The sequence below is a fragment of the Canis lupus genome, chromosome 5 (assembly GCF_048164855.1).
Source record: "Canis lupus baileyi chromosome 5, mCanLup2.hap1, whole genome shotgun sequence".
Classification (NCBI taxonomy): Eukaryota; Metazoa; Chordata; class Mammalia; order Carnivora; family Canidae; genus Canis; species Canis lupus.
This window is the reverse complement of record NC_132842.1, coordinates 60,960,953-60,977,328: the sequence shown is the minus strand read 5'-3', so window position 1 is coordinate 60,977,328 and position 16,376 is coordinate 60,960,953. Positions and strand designations below refer to the sequence as shown.

The following is a 16,376-nucleotide window of genomic DNA, read 5'->3' as shown; positions in this document are numbered from 1 at the left end:
AAACCTCTCCAACAAATTATGCAACAGACGCATGGAGAGTACCTACTAAAATAAGCACACAAAGAAATATGAGCCCATGTCCTAGGATTGACAGAGGCAGAGGACCTGTGGGAAATTTTGACCTGTGGGTGGCTTCTGGAAGGGAGTGCTTCACTAGCCATGGGTCATTCCAAAAGGCACAAACAACTGGAGATGTTTCGTCTCCAACTGTTAACACTCATGCCATCTCCATCAAGCAATCACACGGGATTGCCTAATTAGCTTCTGCAGAGTAAGAGTATATGGTGAGAGTAGGGTAAACTATGGTTGCAAATAGTCCCAGAATTTCAGTGGCTTATTTTGGCTTTTGTAGAGGAATATGGTTCTGTTCAGTGAACAAGGTAGCTGTCCTTCAGTGATCTGACCAAGGTGTCAGGAAAAGTTTTCTGTAAAGGACCAAATAGTAAATACTTTAGGCTTTGTGAGTCATATGGTCTGTGTGGAAACCGCTCAATCTGATGTTGTAGCAAAAGCAGCCATAGATAACACCTAGGCAAATGGACATGGCTGTGTTTCAATAAAATTTTATTTGAAAGACAAGTGGCAGGCAAAATTTGGCCCAAGGGCCAGTTTGCCAACTCCTGATCATGGCAGCTTTACCACTTTTAACTCATAATTTCTAATGTTGTCATGGGTGCCAATTCTTATCAGTTGGAATTAAGAGAAGCACAGAGGAATGAACAGGGGGGTTGGGCCAGGCCTGGATGTGGCACTCCTCATCTCTACTCACATTCCATTGGAAAGAATGTAGCCGCATGGCTAATCTAATTGCAAGGAAGACCAGGAAATCTGGTCTGGTTGTGTGCATAGGAAGCTTGGACAGATTTTAATGGCAATTCCTGCCACAGATAATAATATCCACTAAATCACAAACTTGATACTAGAGATATTTTTCCAACATATAGCAAAATAAATACATAACCATTATGTAATGCTTTAAAGTTTATTTGTGCACCATCTAAAGTCATCTTACGTAAACTGCAGGAATAAGTTACTATACTTTGGTAAACAATGAGTGTCTGTAGTTCTTTTATTTAAATTGTAATAGCCTGATTGTAAACCTAGTCCCTGCTTGCTCAAGCTACTCTATAAAAGTCTCCTTCAGCCTCTTAAGAATAAAGAAGGAAAAAGGGTGAATCAGAAAGACACATAAAAATGGAGGCCCTGGAAAGTTAAGATTGAATTATATTCTGGGAAGGGTCCAGCAAACTCAAATTGTTTTTATAGATTGTGTTATAGACATCTGGGTGCTACAGTGACCTTGAATGAGAAAAGTGTTTTGTGTGTTTTCTTACTCAGAGCACTGTTAAGAGTTTATGTCTATGAATCCCCAAACCACCCATGACTTCTGATTATGCAGGGCATTAAGAGATGAACAGGATTTGCAGCAACAAAGAGGAGAGAATGTTAGCACTGGTACAAGATAGTTCTGGAGACTTCTTGAGGAGGTCATTTGGTCCAGAAAGGCAAATGGAGGACAGAAGGCTTAAGTGGCAAGCTAAGGAGAGCTGGCTTTCATGCTGGACAATTCAAAGTCTTTAATCCTGGGAGTGACAAGAGGAAAAGGGTGTTTCTGAAAGTAGAATCTGGCAGAAGCAGGCAAGCCACTGGAGAGGTCAAGAGGGTGCCTCTTAAATATTCACTGGGAGGTGGGAGGTGAGTTCTCCTCTCCAGAGAAGGCTAAATTCTCTGCATGAGAAAGCTTGCCCACTGGGTTCCCATAGGCCTCAGCCAAGAATAACGATAGCAGCATCTCCAAAATGCTGGACTGCACAATGGTTTGCCCAAATCCCAGGATCTACCAAGGCTGGCCCTCGGTTCTCACTTTAGAAGGTCCTGGGGGTCATGAAATCTTCAGAATGCCTAGTGAGCTCGTTGGCAGCTGGGGGTAGGGAGATGTAACCCCAACCCCAAGTCACTGTCTGCCCTGTGCCTCCTTGTATTTCTATGGAAGCAAGTCAGACATCGGGGGTGGAGGTGTGTGGTGGAGGAAAGGGCCCAGGGACCCAGGTCCCAAGGGCCTTTCAGGCTACACACATGTAAAGTGTCATTTCAACATGTTCCGGTAAATGCAAACATCGAGACATGTAAATTAAAATCACACACTCAGATGGCCACCATCAAAGTGGCAGGGACTTCTGCCACTGTTAAGCTTAATGGTTGTGCCAAATATTGACAAGAGTATGGAAAAACAAGAATGATTGCCATGAGTGAGAAACTTGGTTCAAGCTTTCTTGGGGACAATTTGGCAGAAACCATCCAAACACTCCAAAGGGGCGACTCCACTGTCCAAACTAGTCTCTAACCAGGAATAATTCTGAATGAGCCCAAAGATGTATACCTCAGATGGTCCACCTCCGTGATGCTGACAGTAGTAAAAACTATGAAACAATCTGAGGTCACCAGCTATAGTGACCGGCTGGATAAGTTATCAAGTATCCCTACTATGGAATGCTACGTAGCTGTGGACAAACATATATTGATGACATCATCATTTTAGAAGCAAGAATGTGGACAGAGGAGTGACAACTGCTTTTAGAACAGAGAAAGGGAAAATCTATGCATGAGGGGGGAACCCTCCCACCCCAAGCCAGACTAATACATTCAAAGTTGAGGCAGTAGAAAACCCTCTGGATCTAGAGCTACTGGGTATCTATGAAAGCAGGGGTACAGATAGCCCCTAATTATGCAAATTATGGGAGTCCAGCTCTCCCCTCTTCCTATCCCCAGACCAAAGTTCTCATATGTGCTCTGCCTCTGCTAGTTCCAGAATTGATGGCATCTGGGGAATCCAATCACTTGATTACAACAGAAGATCATAAGAGCCTTGGCAACATCAACATAGTGTGGCTTCTGTCCAGAGACTTCAGTGTCAAAAGGAAGATGTTCCCTGAGGATCAAAAAACCTTTGATGAAGCCAATGCCTGGTCACCTAACTAGTGGCCTGGATGGTGGTCAGAGTTGTCCCTGCACTTCTATTACTAACTGACCATCAATGGTCCATAGGAATGCAATTTTGTAAATCAATTGTTGCATTATAGCAAAGCTAAGAAAGGGAATATACAGTAATGAATAAGGATAAATGTGGAAGAACCTTTTAGAAAAATACCAAGTATGACAACAATATGGAACAGCTGGAAATTTCTTACTCTGTTGGTAGGAGGGCAAGTCTGCACGACCACTTTGGAAAACTTTTTGGAGTGCCTACTAAAGCTGACATACAAAACCCTGGTGACCCAGCAAAGTCACTCCTAGGTAAATATCCAAGAGAAGTGCACGTATGTAGTCATTAAAAGACATGTTCTAAAATATTCACGGCAACTTTTTCCATAATAACTGGACACTGAAAACTCTCCAAATGCCCAATACCAGTAGAATGGATAGACTCTGGCATATAGTCACACAAATAATGACTATACAGCAGCAATAAAAACCTACAACCACAGGGACGCCTGGGTGGCTCAGTGGTTGAGCATCTGCCTTTAGCTCAGGGTGTCATCTCGGGTCCAGGGATTGAATCCCTCTTTGGGCTTTCCATGGGGAGCCTGCTTCCATGTCTCTGCCTCTCTCTGTATCTCTCATGAATAAATATTTTTTAAAAAACAAAACAAAACCTGTAACCACATACTATGTGAATAAATGTCATACACGATGTGAGAATACACCCCCTCCCATCTCTGCCCATCTGTTACCTGCAGCCAGGACCACGGAGCAGGGAGTTGGGCTTTGGGGTTGGCCAGAAAGGTCTGGAGTCTAAAGGGCCCTTGAAGGAAGAGGAACAGGGAGGCACCAGGGAGGGACCCCACCACTTTTCCGCCCATTTCGGGTGGGCTCCTCAGATCTTGATGAGAAAGTACAAAAGTTAGGAAAGAAAAAACCTGCTAGTTCCAACCTCTGCTCTGTCTGTTGAGTGTATTCATTGAAGTCAGACTTTTCAGGTTATAATTTAGAATTTTCCCTTTTCCAAGTGCCACAGAAAAAAAGGAATAATGATAAATAGAATTGTTTATAATGTAACTATTTTGTTTGGTCTTCTTTACCTTCCAAGTTGTGCAGTATCACATCACCAGCACCTCAGGAGCCTCGGAGGGGAGGAAAGCAATTTTTCCCCTTTTATAATGCTGCCCTCTGCTGCACGTTAGGGAGTTCACAGGCAAAGATTTGGTTTGTCTCCAGAGTTGTGTTCGATTTGATTTGACTTAGTGATTCAGGTCCAAGATTGTACGTGGGGGTGGGGGGTGGGAGATTTTCTATAAAAAAATAAGTTAATTTACAATAAGAAAGTAATTAACTATTTTCTGTTTCTATAGTGGTGGGCTGTGTAGCTGATGAGAAGGAAGTGAAGAGACTCTTTGGGGAAGTGAATTTGTAGAACATAAGAGCAATTTAGGGGCACCTGGGTGGCTCAGTCAATGAAGCACCTGCCTTCGGCTCAGGTCATGATCTCAGGGTCCTGGGATTGATCCCCACGTCGGGCTCTCTGCTCAGTAGGGAGTCTGCTTCTCCCTCTCCTTCTCTGCTCTTTCTCTCATCTGCTTACTCTCTTTCTCTCTCAAATAAATAAACAAAATCTTTTAAAAAACAAAAAGAAGAGAAATTTTAAAAGGGCATGGCCTGTGATGGGTCCATCTTCTGCAGATCCGAATGCCAGGAATAATTTTTAAAAGTAAAAGTACTCCATTCTCAAAGCTGCTTATCAAATTATATCCATAAATGTTCCAGGAGCAGGCCACTGGCTAGAAATGGTGATATCCACATCAGACAGATATGAAAGCTGATTCTTTGATGATCCTCTAGCGACTTGAAACACATACTACCCACCACACTGTGACTACTCAGCAGTTCTTAATCAAGGGTGTGCATCTAATGCCCAAAAAGTGAAAATATATGTTTCCAGGTTCCATCTAAGAAGTTTCAGGTTTGGCTGGACTGGGGAGTGGCTTGGGCATTGGAATTTTGGAAAAACCTTCCGGGTGATTCTTCTAACTTACACTTCTGATAGGAAACCCTGAATTAAATGGGAAAAAAACCCAGGATGCCAAGTGGCATTTACATTTCAACTTTAACTCAGTACAACATCTGGTGGCATGTGGACAGGAATAAAGAGGAAAGAGGGCCCTGTATCTGGATGAGTTAGAAATATGCTCCCTCTTGCAAGACACCTACCAAAATTAGAACCATATTTGAAGATGCCGAGACTGTGTACAGTATATAAATAAGTGTAATGTCATTTAATATGATAGTATTTTAAAAAATGAGTTGAGTGGTGTTTTCTAGCTGTGAGTAGAGCCAAATATCAATGTAGAAATTAGCCTTCTGCAGCTGCAGAGGCAACTGAATTTCCAGCTTGCTTGTGTCTGGCTTGGTTCCTCTTCCTAGAACTAGAAAATGCCCCAAGTATTATTGATTCAACCCCTTCCACAACCACCTAAGCCAGAGACAATCCAACAGATTTGGACCATATGCTGAGGGAGGCAGGCAGCATGGCAGAAAGAGTCCTGCTCTGGAAAGACAAGAGACCCGAGGCCTGGCTTTGACTTACTGCTAATCACTGAGTGATCTTGGGTGAATTCCTTCACCTCTCCATAGATTTCTATAAAATGAGAGGCTGGGGTCCAAACCTGAACATCTTCAGGGGTTGGGTAATATCAATAAGTGAAATGGACCAAGCACAAGACAAAGGGGAATAGTGAGGACTGTGAAAAGTTGAGAGCTTATGTCTTTGCAAAGGGTGGCCACAACTCAGTTCCTGCAGGTGGTTCCATCGGGGTCACTGAGAACAGTTGTGTAGGTTGTGCACTGCACAAGGGCACTAGTTTAGAGATGTACTGTTCATATCATAGATGTAGATACTTATCAATGATGATGATGATTTCCTGGAAGATGGCTGGGTTTTGAAGAAAGGATACCTTCTAATTTGCACAAAGGTGTGTATGGACTGTCAGAAGCCCTGGATACCATATGGAAATGAAGCACCAATGTTGCCAGGTTTCTTCTCCCCCTCACCCTTTCTCCTCTTTTCCTTTTCCTTCTTCTCTGGAGGGGCTGGAAATATGGCTTTTAAAGTGAAATTCCCCTAATTTCATATTAACTGAAAATTAATTTCAAAATGTTGTTGACATCGTAGGCTAAACAAAACATTTCTGGGGGCCAAACTGAGCCCAGGAATCCGAGATCTCTGACCCAGAGAACTCTACACTACTGACATTTCAGAAACTCTCCTATTCTATGCACCTCACATGTAATCCTGAGGCAATCACAAAGAAAAATTAATTACCCTAGTAAATTACATGGATAGAATAGGGATTATGTAGTTATACTATGAATTAAATTAAATATTAAATTATATTAACTATATTAACATATTAAATATAAATTATAAATTAATATGTAAATATATTGAATATTAAATTAAACATTAAATTATAATATGATACAAAAAGTAAAAGTGCATCTTTTGAATATTGGTATGTCCAGCATTCTCCCTATCATCTGGTTGACTTTAATTTGTCCTTTCTTCAGAGAGAACTTTCTAAGACTCGCACCTAAATTAGGTCCCCCTTTTACACTTTCATGAAACACTTCGCTCTCCCTTAGTGAGCTTATCAAATTTGTGTGAATATTCCCTTGTGTGAATGTTTGCTTGCTGTCTCTGCCTACCACTGGTGGACAGCGTGTCTTGTTCACCTCTGTAGCCCCAGTGGGGATATGCCTGATAAACACCAGGCACCCAGTGTGGTTTACTGAAGGATGGATTGGTCTCCACCCCATCAGGCAAACTTTTTCTCCTTGATGTTCTCCTGACCTGACTTTGCTACCAGGGGTCTTGACCTTGGGGGATCTCTGGTTTCCACTGCTGAGGAGGAGGCTCTCTGGCCTCCTCACCCCTCCTCCCATACATACGTCTTGAGCTGGAGAAAAGACCCAGTTCAAACCATTGATGTTCAGGACATCCATGCTTCACTGTGGCTGAAACCTGCCTGGATTGGGAGTTGGAGCACTCATATTTCCGGTAACACACACCGGCAGTGATAGGAAGTCCACCTCGTCTTGGATGCTGGGGGCTAGGGGAGAGTTTTGAGCACAGAATTAAACTCTGCTCCCCTGTACATATTTTACATTCTGATTTTGTTTCCTCTTAGTAACAAGATCATTATGATGCCAACCTATAGGCCAGCTCTCCTGCAGGTTTATTGAAGCAATCTGGTGGCATTCCAAGGCAAGCAGCATTATTTGATATTGAAAAGAAGTCCCCTAAGGATCATCCCCACGTCCATAAAACATCAGTAAAAGCCACAAAGTAGCTAAACATAAAAATGGAGCTAATGATTGCAGGGGAAACTGCAGAAGGAAAACCAAATCACCGAGAATTTCTCAAGGAGCAGAGGAGAATAAGAAAGGCAGGAGCACAGAAAGGGAGAGTAAGGGGACAGGAGGACCAGGGGGTGCTGTGGACATGGACATTATCAGGGGGAGAGTATCTGACCAAAACTCCACCTCCTGCTCCTTCAGTTTCTGTCCCACGCTTATGTTCAAATCCAGCTTCAGGTACTGCTCGCTCTGACTGTAGGCCGGCCACAGTGGCAGGCCTTCCCCATTAGGGTCCCTGGAAGTGAGGGCAGAGGGTGGGGTGAGATTTCCATCCTCAGACACCTGACTATGGGGGAGGAGGCCGGCTGGGGGCGGGTCGGGGTGGGGGTGGGGGCTCACTTACCCAGTCCGAGCAAAGTTGGCCCAGTACCTCATCATCTTCCTGCTCAGCAATTTCTCCTCCTCTGTGGCTCCTTCTGAAGGAGACAATGGCAAACTCTGGCTCTCACACGGATTCACCAGAAGGCCAAGGTGACTGAGATCTGCTGAATCACCTTCACATCTCCCCACTGGATCCTCTCACCAGCCCACCAATCAATGCATTCGTTTTGCATCTGCACATACTGAGGCCCAGAGCAGCCACGGCTCACCCAAGGAATGGTGGCTTCCAATGGCGCAGGAGGCTGTGCTCTTCCAGCTTGAAGCTGTGAAGCTGCAAGTTCCCTGGGGACAGAGACCACCTCCCCTTCCCTTTCCACTACTTCTCCATCAAATAATCAATTATTATGTTTCTCTCTTTGAGAAAGTAATATTTGCTCAAAGTACAAAATCCAAAATACAGGAAGGATAATCTAATGACAATGAGTTTCTCTCCCATCTCTTTCCCCCGACACCCAGTTACCAGCCTCAGAGGCAACCATGGCTACCAGCTTCTTGAGTGTCCTCCAAAGGCCAGCTAGACATGTACAAGGGTTTAAGTGGACACCTTTTTTATACATTCAGTATCATATGAACACATGTTCTGCATCTTTTTCTTTCTACTGAAATCATATCCAGGGGATAGTTCCACCCTGTCGCCTATTAACCTTCCATTATTGCCATTTATTGTTATATATGAATATATAATTCTTGCATCCAGTACGCTGTTGCTGGATCTTTACATCGTTTTCAACCTTTTCCTGGTAAAAGCAATGCTTCGGTGTGTGCCTATACTTTTGCCTGGGTGTAAGTATAATTGCAGAAAAAGATTCTAGAAGTTGGTTGGATTGCTCGAGAAAACACTATCTGCACTTTAAATATGGTAGAGTCCAAAGATACAGAAGCAATGAAACGCCGGGACACCTGCACCCCGATGTTTCTAGCAGCAATGTCCACAATAGCCAAACTGTGGAAGGAGCCTCGGTGTCCAACGAAAGATGAATGGATAAAGAAGATGTGGTTTATGTATACATGGAATATTACTCAGCCATTAGAAATGACAAATACCCACCATTTGCTTCAACGTGGATGGCACTGGAGGGTATTATGCTGAGTGAAGTAAGCCAGTCAGAAAAGGACAAACATTATATGGTCTCATTCATTTGGGGAATATAAAAAATAGTGAAAGGGAATAAAGGGGAAAGGAGAAAAAATGAGTGGGAAATATCAGAAAGGGAAACAGAACAGGAGAGACTCCTAACTCTGGGAAATGAACTAGGGGTGGTGGAAGGGGAGGTGGGGGGGGTGGGGATGACTGGGTGACGGGCACTGAGGGGGGCACTTGACGGGATGAGCACTGGGTGTTATTCTATATGTTGGCAAATTGAACACCAATAAAAAATAAATTTATAAAAAAATAAAATAAAATAAATATGGTAGAGTTTTACATTAATATATCAGGTTGTCTGTCTCCCCACACCTACACAAATGCATTATGTAAAATGTATTGCTCTTCCCAACATTGATAGATGAAAAAGGCTCACTCAAAGTTACTGTGCAATCTTCTTGTTATGGGTGAGGTTAAGTGGACTTTCATGCTTAAAAATCACTCATGTCTCCTTTTCCAGAAACTGCCTATTTGTATCTGTTAGTCAGTTTTCGACGGGATTGTTCTTTTCCCACTGATTTCAGGAGCTCTTTGGATGTTAAGGAATTTAACATTTGACACACACGTAGTTCACTTTCTCCCGTTTGGAGAGTCCTGTGCCCGTCCCACAGTATGAGCTCAGTGATGGCTGCTGCGTAATAGTAACAGTGACATTATTAAGCACTTATTGTGTGCCTTAGGAGAATTGTTTCACTTACTCATTGTGATAACCTAAGAGGTAGTCGTTGTGTTATTATCTGCATTATAAGGATGGGAATTATAATTAATTATAATAATTATAAGTGACATAACAAATAAACCTCAGCACACAAACGTACTTATGCAAAGGCTCTGTCCTTGCCGAGGCGCCAGCATGAAGTGGTCAAGAGCCGGTATTGTGCAATTCTTTAATAATTTTAGTGCTATCTATAGCGTGTAGTTCCTATAATTTTTTTTCCCTATGGATAACCTCATCTGATTGGCTTCTTATTTTAGGCTCTGAATAGGTTGTAAATTCAAGAATCAATGAGCTAACCTCGCCAGTAGCAGTTCACAAGCATCTACATTAGATCACCTGGGTCTAGAGCCCTTTGGGCTGGAATTATGAAAAACGTGTTTTGTTTTGTTTTGTTTTTCTTTTCAAAGTCCTGGGTGGTAGCCTCATCGACAGTTCTGGAAAGGGCAGGGAGGGTGAGACCAGTGATGAGAGAGAAGCAAGAAAGTGGTTCTAATTTAATTTAAAAAATTAGATTGCCTGAGTGTCCCCCAAATGTCCACCCCTTTAGGCTTTAGTACAAAGAGAAACACTCATCAAGCAGATGCTGGCAACTCCTTTTCACCTTGGTTTCTAAAAATAAGAGTGGGGGCATTTTCCAAGGAAAGGTTGTGTCTGTAAACCATAGATTAAATTCTAACCACCTCTGGGCTCTTGCATATTGTGGGATGGGAGAGGGACTTCGTGCTGACAACAGGCGAGTCCCGTCTTCTCCCCAGCTCATCCCAAGCTCGAGTCCCTGCACCAGCAGAAGTCCCCGTAGCCCATTCCTTACCGAACATGACAATGTTGCCTTTCAGGAAGGCACCTCCAAAGACAAAGCGGATTTCATCAGAGTGATCGGCTTTGACAAAAGCTGGCCTCGTGTCCTTTAAGCACTCAGGTGGGTGTTGAAACTCGTAGAAGTAGACAGGTGCACCAGCATCTGCACAGAGGTAGGAGAGGGCCTGTGGCCAGTGCGAAATTCAAGGGAGCGGGGTGGGGTGGGGGGGCTGGCCCCACATCCCTACCCAGCTGGCCCTCCATACCCGTGGGTGGGATGGCGCAGAGATAATAGTGACTTGGAATGTGCCAACTTCCCTTTTCCTTATCAGAGGCTAGAACTTCCTGGCACAGCAGCCCTTGCACCCCGGGTGACAAGAGTTTACTACCCCTCAGGGTAGTCTAAGGTGGCACTAGTTCTTTCCTTCTCTAAAAGCCTTTCTTGCTGAACAAAGATCTACCTCCCTGTGCCTTCCTCTTACTGATTCTGGTTCAATTGTCCAGAGGCAAACCACATGAAGTTATTCCCTGCTTCCAACATCCCTTCACCTGTCTTCTGCTAAAGGTCTTTGCTTTGTAATCCCACCTCCCCCCACTGCCCACCTTCCCTACATCATCAATTTTTCTCTACTGGACCACCGCTGTCAGTAGCCAACATGCTTACAAAGTCTCCCGTTAATGCACGCGCGCGCGCACACACACACACACACACACACACACAGGCACACACAGGCACACATACTGTTGGTCTCAGCTTCCCCTCTGCTTACTGGCTTATCTCTCTAAATCCCTTCTAACAAGACCCTACAATACTCATTATCTCTGCTCCCTCTCCTCATGCTCTCCCTCTCTCCCTCTCTTTTAAAGATTTTCTTTATTTATTTGAGAGAGAGAGAGAGGGAGATAACAAGCAGGGAGAGCAGGGAGGCAGAGGGAGAGGGAGAACCAAGTTCCCTATTGAGCAGGGAACCCGACACGGGGCTCCATCCCAGGACTCTGGGATCATGACCTGAGCAGAAGGCAGATGCTTAACTGACTAAGCCACCCAGGCATCTCCCTCTCGCTTTCTCTCTTAATTGAAGTATCATTTATGAACAATAAAAAAGTATAGATTTTAATTATACGGTTTGGTGAGTTTTTACAAAGGTATACACATTCCTGTAACCACCATGCCAAGGTGTACAGAGCATTTCTATCACCCTGGGTGTGTCTTTGTAGTCACTCTACCAGGAGACATGAGTGTTTTTATTGATTGTCATCACAGATTAATTTTGCCTGTCCTTGACCTCCCCATAAATGAAACACAATATATATTTTTTTTGTGTGTCTGGCTTCTTTTTCCTCTGTGTAATGTTTTTGAGATTCATCCATGTTATTTCGTGTATTAGTTGCTGATTTCTTTTTATCACCAAGTAGTATGCTATTGTATGAATACACCACAATTTATTTACCCACTAACCTGGTGATAGACTTTTGGGTTCTTTTTAGTTTGGTGCTATTATAATTAAAGCCACTGTGGATATCCATAAATAAGTCATTTGTAAGGACATATGCTTTCACTTCTCTTCAGTAAATACCTAAAAGTAGAATGGTCGAGTAACAGGGGAGGTGTGCATTTAATTTTATAAGAAACCAGGAGTTTCCCAGAATGGTTGCACCAGTTTACATACCCTCCAGTAGTACATGATTCTGAATATTCCACATCCTTGGCAGTACTTCTGGTTTGTGTTTTCAATATTAGCCATCCCAGTAGGTGTAAATGGTTTCCTCATTTGGGGTTTATTTTGCATTTCCCTGATGACTAACAATGTTGAGTACCTTTTCATGTGCCAAAAGGCTTTCATATATCCTGTTTTGTGAAGTGTCCTTTCAAGCCTTTTATCCGTTTGCAATTGGATTGTATTTTCATTATTGAATTGTAAGAGTTCTCACATGCTGGATATGTATTTTTTGTCAGATACTTATGTTGTGAATATTTGCTTCCAGTCCGTGGCCTGCCTTCTCATTTTCATAGCAGCATTGGTTTTATTTGTTTGTTTTAGGTAAAATACACATAACACAAAATTCACCACTTTAACCATTTGTAAGTACGTAAATCAGTCGCTTTTAGTACATTCAGAATGTTGTACAACCATCTATCTAGACCCAGAACATTTTCAGCACCCCAAACAGAAACTGTGTGGGGAATGACTTATGCAGTCATTCTCCATTTACCCTTCCTTCCTGCCCTTTGGAGACTGCTTTCTGACTGTAGATTTGCCTCTTCTGGACAATTCATATAAATGGAATTACACATGTAGCCTTTTGTATCTGGCTTCTCTCACTCAGCATAACGTTTTCATGGTCCAATCGTGTTGTAGCACACATCAGTATTTTATTTCTTCCTATGGTCAGATGATAACTCATTGTATGGATTCACCACATTTTGTTTATCCATTCATCAGCTGATGGGCTTTTGAATTGTTCCCACTTTTTGGCCTCCCTAAATAAGGCTGCTATAACCATTCATGTATAATTTTTGCTTGAGCATCTGGTTTTCAATTATCTTGGGTATATTCTTAGGAGTGGAATTGCTGGGTTACATGGCAATTTTTAATTTTTTGAGGAATAGCCAAACCATTTCCCACATTAAATGTACCATTTAGCATTCCCATCTGTAGTATATGAGATTTCCAGTTTCTCCACATTTTCAATAACATTGTTATTTTCTGTTGTTTGTTCTTTTATTATAGCCATTTTAGTGGGTATGAAGTGGTATGTAACCGTAGTTTTGATTTGCATTTTCCTGATGGCTAGTAATGTTAATCACCTTTTCCTGTGCTTAATAGTCATTTGTATATCCACTCAATCCTTTGCCCATTTTTGAATTGAGTTGTTTGGCTTTTTGTTGAGTTAGAAGGTCCTTTACATATTCCAAATAATAGACTCTTATCATATATATGATTTGCAAATATTTTCTCCTATTCTGTGGGTTGTCTTTCACTTTCTTGATATTGCCCTTTGATGCACAATAATTTTTCATTGTAATGAAGTCCAATTTATCTGTTTTTTTTTTCGTGTATCTAAGAATTTGTTGTCACTTCCAACCTATTTGTATCTTTAGTTCTAAAGTGAGTCTCTTATAGACAGCATACAGTTGGACTGTTTTTACAATCCATTCATTCTGTAATTGCTGCCTTTTGAGAGAATCCATTTATGTTTAGTGTAATTATTGATTATGCAGCACTTATTTCTGTCATTTTAGTATTTGTTCCCCATATGTCTTATATCTTTTTTATTCTTCAATTCTTCCATTATTGTCTTCTTTTGTGTTAGATAATATTTTCTAGTGTACCATTTTGATTCCCTTCTTGTTTCTTTTACTATATATATTTTTAGTTACTTTCCAAGTGGTTGCCCTGGGGATTACAATTAACATCCTAATTTAAAATAATCTATTTCAAATTAATACCAACTTTGTTTCAATAGTACGCAAAAACTTTCCTCCTTTATAGTTTGTGCCTTTATGTTGTTATTGTCACAAATTGCATCTTGATGCACTGTATGTGAAAACATGGATTTATAATTATTATTTTGTTGTCTTTTAAGTCATATAGAAAAACAAAGAGACATTAGAGAACCAAAAATAAATTAATATTAACTTCTATAAGTAAACATAAGTAATATGAGTACCTGTAGTGGAGTTTTTTCTTCTTGTGGATTTGAGATACTGTCTAGTGTCCTTTTGCTTCAGCCTTAAGGACTGAAGCATCTCTGGTCAGATAGGTTTACTAGTGACAAACTCTCTCAACTTTTGTTTATTTGGGAATGTTGTGATTAATCCTTCATTTTTAAATATATGGAAATCTGGTTGGCAGGCTTTCCTCCTTATTCCCCCCCGCCCCCCGCCACGCTTTGAATATGTCATTCTATTGTCTCTGGCCTCTGTGGTTTCTGTTGAGAAGTTGGCTGTTAATCTTATTGAAGCTACTTTGTACATGATTAGTTGATTCACTTTTACTGCTTTTAGGAATTTCTCTGTTTTTGGTGTTTGACTGATTATATGTCTCTGTGTGAATCTCTTTGAATGTCTCCTACTTGGGATTCACTGAAATTCATGGACATGAATATTTACATCTTTCATCAAATTTGAGACATTTTGATCATTATTTATTTAAATATTATTTTTACCTCTTTTTTTCTCTTCTCTCTTTCTAGAAGTCCTAGCATGCATATCTTGGGATGTTGATGGTGTTCCACAGGTCTCTTGGGTTCTGTTTATTTTTCTACATTCCTTTTTCTTTCTGATCCTCACACTGAGTAATCTCCATGAATTTATGTTCAAGTTCTCTGTTTCTTTCTTCTCTATGCTCAAATCTGCCATTGAGTCCCTCTAGTGAATTTTCCATTCCAGATGTTGTATTTTGCAATGTCAGAATGTTTATTTGGTCCTTTTTATAATTTTATAAATTCTCTATTGCTTCTCTATGTGGTGAAACATCATTCTTATGGTTTCCTTTAATTTTTTATATGTGGTTTCCTTTAGCTATTTGAGTATATTTAATAGTCGGTTTAAAGTCATTAGTAAATCCAATGTCTGAGGTTCTTCAGAGACAGTTTCTATTAATTTCTTCTTTTCCTGTCTGTGGGCCATGCTTTCCCATCTCTTGGCATGCCTTGTTGAAAACTGGAGATTGTGAATATTATAATGTGGCAACTCTGAACAACAGATTCTATCCCTTTTCTGTGGTTTATTGTTACTGCTTGCTCTGGTAGCTGTCATCTATTTGTTTAGAAATGTTTTTGTACTAATTTTGACTATTTTTGGTCATGTGTGGCCACTGAAGTCTTTCTCCTATTATCTTAGTGGTCAACCAATAATTTTATGGGTCAGCTGAGATTTTCATAAATGTCTAAAACAAACAAACAAACAAAATCCCCCAATCTTTGAAGATGGGCATTATGGTTGGAGCATGCCCTCAACACTCAGTCAGACAGTTTACAACTCTTACTTAGTTTCCACCTTCTGTTTGAACAGAGCCTTCAGGTCAGCCAGATTTAAGAGCTTAGGGCATCTCAGGCCTTTTCTGAGCATGCTCCCCACTCTGGACATACACAATGCCTTCTAAATTCCCAGTGATATGAGGGAGATATTCAAATCTTTATTCCCAGAGCATTATATAGCCCAGCTTTTCCTCCCAAGTATTGTCTTTTGTTTATTTCAACTGTTATTCCTTTCCTCTGGTGGCAGCAGCAAATGCATTTACTTTTTCTTAAATTTCTTTAGAGAGAGAGCATACATGTGTGCACATGTGAGCAGGGGTAGGGAGGGATAGAGGAGACAGACATAAAGAATCTTAAACAGGCTCCATGCTCAGTGAAGAACCCGATACAGGGGTTAATCTCATCACCCTGCAATCATGACCTGACCTGAAATCAAGAATTGGACTCTTAACCAACTGAGCCACCCAGGTGCCCCAGCAGATGCACTTCCCTTTAAATGTTTATGAAAAATGCCCTCCAGGCAGTGCCTAATCCTTGAGATACTTCTGGGTTAGGTGAAATAAAAGCAAATCCTTTGAGCCTAGTTGTTTAGGGAACCTCTAGATAGATCAAAGCAAATAACCATAATTCTTTGAGTATAAAGTCCTTTTTTCTCCCTCCAGTACTAGGAGTCTATACTATAAATGTGGGTTGCTGTCTTTAAGGCCATTGCCTAGCTGGTAGCAGGAAATGGTGCAGAGCAACTTAAAATGCCACACTTTCTCACTGAGACTCGAGGATCTATATCTTGATTAAATGTTTACTTGTTTGCTGTAAACCCTTGATTTATTTCCAGAATTCTGGAAACTGATTCTAACAGTACTTACCAGCTTCTTCACTGCTTTTGTGGTGGAACAGATTTTTGGAGTTCCTTCCTCCACCATTTTTGCTAACATTGTTAAC

The 16,376-nt window shown here is 41.4% G+C and overlaps 1 protein-coding gene across 2 annotated transcripts in view; it reads right to left on the bottom strand.

Moving 5' to 3' along the window:
- Window positions 1–7,206: 7,206 nt before the first annotated feature.
- Window positions 7,207–16,376, bottom strand: part of CES5A (carboxylesterase 5A) — a 29,549-nt gene continuing 20,379 nt past the window's right edge. For both annotated transcript variants that reach the window (XM_072827021.1, XM_072827020.1), the window contains 3 exons: window positions 10,465–10,614; window positions 7,754–7,826; window positions 7,207–7,645 (listed from right to left, as the gene is read on the bottom strand). In XM_072827021.1, the coding sequence (XP_072683122.1) occupies window positions 7,414–7,645; window positions 7,754–7,826; window positions 10,465–10,614 (455 nt within the window). In that variant the 3' untranslated portion in view covers window positions 7,207–7,413. The remainder of the gene's footprint in view (window positions 7,646–7,753; window positions 7,827–10,464; window positions 10,615–16,376) is intronic.